A 7,754-nucleotide genomic window follows, 5' to 3' on the forward strand; every position below is an offset into this window, starting at 1 on the left:
CCTGTAGGTGGCAGTAAAGACTCAAATACGACAGAGTGTTAGATTAACCATAAAAGTTTAATTATGATAAAAAATTCAACATAAATAAAATTATAAATTTAGGATCAAAAAGTTGTAATTTTACAAGGGTAAAGGTATGTTTTTTTCTTTTAAATAAAGTTCCAAAGTAAAGCAGATTTAAAGATTTTTCAGTAGTGTGATGTCATCAATGTTCTCGACAACATCAGTAAAACAGGTAATGCTTTCTTTATTGATTTATTTTAAAAGCTGAATGTAATGTTTTATTTTTGAAATTGCATGACTTTGATTTCAAAATGACAACTTTTTGATGTATAGATAAACAACTTATAAATTATGAATTTTTGTTCACGGTTGTAAGACTGCATTCTTGTAAAATTTTGACTTTACTCACAATATTATGACTTCATCTTGTAAAAAAAATAAGTATTTTTTTAATTCTGGTAAAAATTTTCACTTTTTCTCATAATTTGCAAATGTTCTTGTAAAATTAAGACTTTTCTCAATTTCACAACTAAATCAAGTAAAAGTTTGACATTTTCTCAATTTTACAACTTTATTCTTATATTCGTTGATTTCTCTTTCCTGGTGGCTCTAATACTCAGTTGTACTGAGTTCATTGAAAAATGTGAAAAATTTAATACAGAACTGCAGAATATCTTAAATTAATAATCATGTCAACATGTTTGTTGTGATGGTTGTTTTCTCTGAGCGTAAACAAGAAAATCTGTGAAAGACAAGTAATTCTTTAAGAAACCATTACCTCCATGCAAGAAGAAACGTTATTTGTGTGTAGAGGTTTATTAAGATTTCAGGAATAAGTATAAGGAATCGTAACAAAGTATTAGTAAGGATCAGCAGCATATTTTTTAACACAGAAATCACTTTGAATGGAGCATTTTCGGAACAAGAAACCATTTTGTCTCTGCATTTACTTCCATAGCAAAGTTTTCCGCGGCGCGGGTACTGTTCATCTGAATGTAGTCGGGTGTGAAGGACCTCTCCAAAAAGAGAAAACTTTGTGCAAGAATCGATCCCCGTGTTAAGACACAATTTGGTGGCGATCTCCATATGACCTGGATCAGAAGGAGCGATCAGACTTGAACATCTAAATTTGGTTTTATGGATTTGATTAGGTCAGCAGTGCAACTGTGTGGAAAAGAGACAGAATCTTCTGTAAGAAATGTAAGAATCCATATTTCTGTCTGCTACAATACAAAAAAAAAAACATCCACTATTAAACACTGATGTATACCCAAAAGCAGTTTTCCATAGTTTGTCGTTCATGCTATCTACATTAAGAGTTGTCAATCCAAAGCTCATTAAAACATGATTGGAAAGGATACATTCATAAACATGCACCATAGCAATTGTACTCAATGACAAGTCTTTTTTAATGATTATTAGTAGCTGCGTACTACTCTACCACAGCAGCTGTTGGAGTTGGATGGACAGAATAATCGACTACAACCCAGCCAACGCCACAAAGAAGATCAAACTGGAAACGTTATTGCTTGAGCTTTGTGCTTGGGTGAGAAAAACAAGATGGCTTCTTACTGTCTAATTTGCCCACAGAGAAAGCATTCAACTAAACGTCACACAGAGGAATGGATGAAAGTCCCAGCACTGCGTCATGCTTCAACGGGGATCAAATCAGGGAAAGTTTGGTACACACTTTCAAGTAAAATTGGGGGGGGGAATGGCTGTTTAAGCACAGCCAAGAGTATAATTCTTCAAAAAAAATAAATAGGCTAAATAAATTAGACCTACATGGACTACACTACCCGTCATAATAGAATATGTTCATTGAAGAAGAGGCGAGGTGATGCTTGGGGTCTGTAAGCAGAAAGAGCAGGTTTTGGAATGCAGACATCATAGCCCTTGCTGGCATGTGCATCAACAAGAAGTGCTGTCTGGATTTCTCATCCAGTGAAAAAAGGGCTTTGTTTTTAAAAAGGCAAAATGGAGCAAAAGTTCCCGATGTGGAGCTTCTAGCTGGTATTAGTTTGTTTGTTTTGCTGGTTTCCAAAGATGATTAAACGCAGAGTTGACCCTTCAGTGTTTGACACTGGTGCAGTGATGGGCCCTCCACTGAAACGTTAAAGCCAGGTGTTGGTTTGTGTCGGGTAAAGGGACGTTTTTTGGTGATTGGGTTAACTTTTAAAAATAGGAATCTTGAGTATTGCCATAGATTTTACGGTGGTCATGGGAAATGTAGTAAAGCCTGTCGGCTTTAGGAGGGGACACTAGTTGGACTTTCAGACTGATCTTAAGGCGGCTTCTTGGGGGAAGGTTTCCATGTGTCCAAAAGAGCTGACTGAAATTTGGGGAGGGGCTTTACGCTGGAACTTTGAAAGTGAAAGCCGCCAGAGATTGGAGTAGGGGGGTAATCAGCTGGTGCTTTAAGCAGAGAAGGCCAGCTTTAGACTACATGTGGAGTAGCCTTCATCGCTGGCTGAGCTCTGCAGGCTGCTGTGGTCATCCAGGTCGCTTGCACCACTGGTGCTAATGCTGTCCATTTCTCCATGGGAGAACTCGGTGCTTTCCACATCAACTTCTATATCTTCTGCCAAAAAAATAAACAGTGGAAATGAGTTCAACTTTCAAAAGTCTATGTGAGCAAGTCTGTGTGTTGGGAGGCTAACCTCTGTCCGACTCGGAGCGATCAGAGTCCATGCGGGAGCCCAGGCTGTCGGTGCGAACCCTCTCCCGCTCCCCATGAGTCTGCAGCAGAGCAAGTTGTCTCTGCAGGTGCCTCTGTTCCCTCTCCAGTGTCTCCAGTTGGTGCTGACTTCTACGGTCAGTCTCTTCAAGTTTCTGAAACAGAGCCAAAGAAGACTTTTACAATTTCCAAGAATAACTTCTCTGATCATCCAAAGGAAGCAAATCCCCATTTTACAATCAGTTTCCCACACATTGGAGTCGCTTTAATCATCGCATCCCAAAAGAGCGTTTTTGTGTTGTTTTGTTTTTGTACATCCTGTAGCTTTAAGCCTTCTGGCACCTGCACCTGCTCCACCCTTTTACTATCAAACCTCTGGTTCCAAAACAATGCTTTAACCTTCACAAGAGTCATTTCCTACACTTCAAATAGACCAGCCCAAAGTCAGCAGCTGACATCCCAGTTATTCCACTCCCCGCTGTGTTAAAGTTACACTGACAGTTGCCAGCATTGCTTTAATATTACAGCATTCATTAGCACCCCAGCTGTTAGGATTAGTTTATATCTCTCTGGTTGCAGGCTTTGATAGTTGGTAGTTTGGGGGTGGAGGCTCTTACACTACAGTCTTTAGTTGCATCATGTAGATCAGACAGTGAGTCAGACAATCAATCAGGGAGGCCTTTAAACACTAAGACCTGACATCCACGCCCAGATGAAATGGAAAAATTAAAAACCACTAGAAAAAACGGGTTCCTTCACTATTCACTACATAGTGCACTATAGATTGCCTTCACCATTTAGTAGAGCTGTTCAAATCTATAATTCCAAAATCAAGTGCTTTCTGCAGAAAACCAGAGTGCATTGATGCTCACTAGATTAGCGAATATAGACCACAATGCATTGCTTTTGAATAATTTTTTTTATGTGAAAAAAAAGCATTTGGGTTTATTTTTTGTAAACCATCCAAGGTCTTATCTTCAGAACACAGTGGATTCATAAATAGTTTTCGTAAAATTTTCATATGTATTAGGTATTTACTTCGAATATTTTGTATCGTCATATTTACAATTAAAAAAAAAAAGAAGTAGTAAAGATGGTGTCCAAATTGCTTCTGAAATCCAGGACACTAGATATTCCCACGCTAAATCATTTTTTTTTTTTTAGTAGTTAGGAAGTAGAGAGGGAATCCAGACATAGTCATGATGTCCAAACAAAATGCTCAAAAAGCCTTGAGGTACTATCATCCACTGATTCCAGTGCTATTTTTAAACACCACACTAACCTAACCATCTGCTGTTCACATATTCACATACACTTCGTTAAATTATGGCTAATGCAAAAATACGACTGGTGCTGTAGCATGAACCCAGCATGCAGAGCATTCAGGTTCCTGCCATCTTGCATTTGTTGTAATTACACTCTAAAAGTGCCTATCAACAAAGCATGTTTTACCCAGCAACAAGCAGTCGACTAATTCTAAAAGCATCAACACTTTTATGGTGCCTGAAAGACTGATAGGAGACATCCTTAAAAATAAGTGAAGTCATTTATTATTTTTAAATCTCGGGGTATAAAATATGATTGTGCAATTGCCTTTTTATTACTTTGTTATCACACCAATGTTTATGAATAATAATAAAAACCTGAATTCAGGGCCAAGAATAAATAGGAAGTAGTGCTGCTGTTGAGGAACGACAGGCCTGCAGCGGCGTCCAAATCTGTGTTTGCACCATAAACTACCACACCTTGATGTGTGCTTGGGCCTTGTTGAGCAGTCCCAGTGTTGTGTGCCGACTGCAGTCTGGTCCCAGAGGGATGAGTGACTTCAACCTCTCCAAACACAAGCGGAGGTGTGCTCGCCTGTGGGAACATACAGTCACGCTTATGTCTCTTCAGAGAGAACACGCACACGGGCACACAATGTCAACCATTTATAAACCAACCAAAAAAGAGGGTTTTGACATGTTTACAGTACAAATACCAAAATCTTAGCACAACACAGATTCTGTAAAGTAAATTTCCTTTGAGTAAACATATAAATTTTAATATTGTAACTAACCACTGGTTTTCTGGTGTGAAATGTTCTGCATCTAAATCCCATCTGCACATTTTGAAGTTGCTGAGGTCAGCTGGATATCCTGTTCCTGAGTCACCATGGGGTCTGTGGTTTGAACAAATGCAGGCACTAACAAGGACTCCCACTTCAACTTCAAGTGACTACAATGTAGGTCAAATCATGATGTCATCTGAATTGCCCTTTATTTTAGTGTTTCCACCTCCAGAATTTGTTGTTTTTTTTTAACCGTTTTCTGGAATAGCTTTCTTGCAAGATCACGGAGGAATTTTTAAATGGGAGGAATAAATCCCTTGATAAGTGTTTATCTTGGTGCAGCAGAAAGATCTGCTGTTCGGTTCCCAACTGTGAAACTCTCAGGAAGGAACCCTGTTGTCTGGAAACAGACAGTTCTGGTTTGCTGACTGGGGAAATGTCTGCACGTCCTCCAGGAACAATACTGCTACTGAAGCTGAATTTTATTTGCCTTGCAAAATGCAAGCGGCTGCACTGTTAGGACACACAGATCTCCAGACTTGTGACGGGGGGGAATCCATTTGCAAATGATATATTGATAAGATGAATTTATTCCTAACGATCCACCTTATATAGAGAATAAATAAGATATGCAAACATTGGCAGAGTGGAGACAGGTTGTCTGATCATCAGAGCTCCTCTTTGTTGCTAGCAGCAGGTCTGGGGCAATTTTAGAAAAATCTTCCTCTTTCAAATGATTTTTGCTTGTGCGTGTAAAATAGGTCAGTTTGAAAAAGAAAAACAATACATTTAATTAAACTAAAAATAGAAATGGCTACAAACATATTCTTTTCAGCCATTATTTCCATTTAGCTCACCTGTTCTTTTCCAGTTCATTGTGTGCTGACCTGTTTAAAAAAAACGGGAAAAAAAAGATAATAATTATGCAAAACAAAATACTCTGCATGTCACATGGGAAGAAAATTAGCAATCATTACCTATTGTGAATGTTATCCAACTTCCTGTTCTTGAATTTACGCTGTTTTTGTTGATGTGCAAACTGCGATGCAGGGTATGTTGAAGCATAACCGTGTTCACATTCTGGTGAAAAGAGAAGGTTAAGAGGATTAAATATTCTGTTTATGTTAACTACTAGTGTTACTAGCAAAAAAAATGTGACAAAACGTGTATTCGTTTAAACGTACAGATGGATTCTGGGTAATACTTATTAATAGTTCACATCAAGACTACACGACAAGTACTAGCGTTAAAGTCATTGCAGGTTGTTGTATGTCAGTGTTTTTTTCAACCTAGCCTGTTTCGGCTGTGAGCTCATTGTTACTATAAAAACCTACAGTTCCCGTGAACCCTTCGTCCAAGTAACATCTGACGTCACTCAAATTCTAGAAAGAGATTGGTTATTCATGGTGACCCAGGTGCTGGGAACACGTCTGCCAGCCAATGAGAGCTTCGGGATTTGTTCCATGTGGAAACCATGTGAACAACACATACAAGGAAGCTGCTGCTGCCCGAGGAAACCATGGCAGGACTTCGAAATAGGAAATTTAAGAGGAACTAAAATTTTAATTAGTTTTTTCTTTATCAACAAGACGCCTGTCAAACACATTTAATAGCTTTATCTTTTGAAAAGCGCCGATAAACTGAAACGTAAAGTTCGATCAGAAGTTAATATAAACGAGGATATAAATGTGGGCCTACCTCAAAGCCATAGCAAATTTGAGACCCGAATTCGCTTTAATGCAACATAATAGCGTATACGAAGGACTACATTAAATGGCAGCGAACGTTGGAGGTTATTTTTTGCTGCATTATGCGTTTTTTCTGGAAATACAGCCGCTTTATGACTTCCCAATGCAATGTGTTTTTATTAAATAAAAAAATCCCATCCAGAGACGCATTTAAGCGTTGAGCTGATTAAACGACGGTTCTGCAGAAGCATTTGAAACATTAATAACCGCTGTCTCGGGCCAGTTCATGTGTCCGCTGCGCGTCTTGTCGCCCTCGCCTCTATTGTTGTCTGCTCGCTTCATTATTCCCTGCAGCCCGTGTTTACTTACTTCCATTGTTCTTCTCAACATTTTCAATATAATCGGCTGCATCGAGCAGAACTTGCACGTTCTTCATGAAAGTGCCGATCTGGTCCATTGCGGAACAGTTGGAGTATAAAACCTCGCTGAAAGAATAGTCGGGCATCTCTGCGAAATCCTGCTGGTCCATGAACGCGTCAGACTCCGACAGGACCTCTTCGGGTTTCAGCTCGCTGTGCTGCCGCATGAACTTTACCATTATATACGTTTTTGGATGCTTTTTTTTTGTTGTGGAAAGGGGAGAAGCGGCAGAGAGGGCTTTAACAAATACGCAGCGCTGGAATTGCTCCCCTCGTCCTGTGCGCGCACCGAGCGGATGACTGAAATGAACTAGGCTGGATGCAGTTGCAGTCCTTAGCCTCAGCCACTTGCCCTACTTGGTGGATAATCCCTCCCACTAACGCATGCACATTGCATTCATTGTCAACTGTTCTATAATACATCCTTATCGATGGAGCAGGAGCATAACACAAAAACCTGCCAATATGAGCTTCCTGCTGGAATAACCGTCTGGAATAAACATGTCAAATGTCCTGAAAGCATTACATACACCCCAGGGTGGCCTTGGTGGCACCTGCTTTGCCCTAAGTAATACATGTGTAATAATGTGAATCTTTTGTGTTGCAAGAGGCCACAAATAACACCATTATTCCCATCCTTTGAACCGCATGTTTTATTTTATCTGCAAAAGTGTGGAAGAGATTTAAAAGCTTAGTGAAAATGCACCCTTATTTACTCCAGAAAATTTGCTGTTTTATATATTTTTTTCTTCCTTTTTGATCATTAGGGTGTAATTTTTTTTTTTGTGTTCATAGGACAGTCATAAATGAAGGAAACGTTTTCGTTTTTTCACAAAACCCTTAACTTTTGACCATAACTAACCTTGAACTTTCAATTTCCCAATCCAGGTTGGCTGTCCCTTTTTAAGAGATTAAGA

The 7,754-nt window shown here is 39.1% G+C and overlaps 1 protein-coding gene across 5 annotated transcripts; it reads right to left on the reverse strand.

Annotated features, from left to right (window-relative positions):
* Positions 1 to 800: 800 nt before the first annotated feature.
* LOC101170365 (max-interacting protein 1) lies at positions 801 to 7,216 on the reverse strand. 5 transcript variants are annotated; one of them, XM_078931969.1, is made up of 7 exons: positions 6,788 to 7,214; positions 5,708 to 5,810; positions 5,588 to 5,617; positions 4,740 to 4,841; positions 4,426 to 4,540; positions 2,664 to 2,835; positions 801 to 2,581 (listed from the first exon to the last, which is right to left on the reverse strand). In XM_078931969.1, exons 1-7 carry the CDS (start codon positions 7,014 to 7,016, stop codon positions 2,421 to 2,423), a joined length of 912 nt encoding a protein of 303 aa, XP_078788095.1. In that variant the 5' UTR covers positions 7,017 to 7,214; the 3' UTR covers positions 801 to 2,420. The 5 variants fall into 5 exon arrangements, with proteins under 5 accessions (XP_078788095.1, XP_011482697.1, XP_004077135.1 ...); XM_011484395.4 differs by having other exon boundaries at positions 801 to 2,584; XM_004077087.5 differs by lacking the exon at positions 4,740 to 4,841 and having other exon boundaries at positions 801 to 2,584; positions 6,788 to 7,216.
* Positions 7,217 to 7,754: the final 538 nt, after the last annotated feature.

The sequence above is a fragment of the Oryzias latipes genome, chromosome 15 (genome assembly GCF_053564925.1).
Source record: "Oryzias latipes strain Hd-rR chromosome 15, Olatipes_Hd-rR_3.1".
NCBI classification, from domain to species: Eukaryota; Metazoa; Chordata; class Actinopteri; order Beloniformes; family Adrianichthyidae; genus Oryzias; species Oryzias latipes.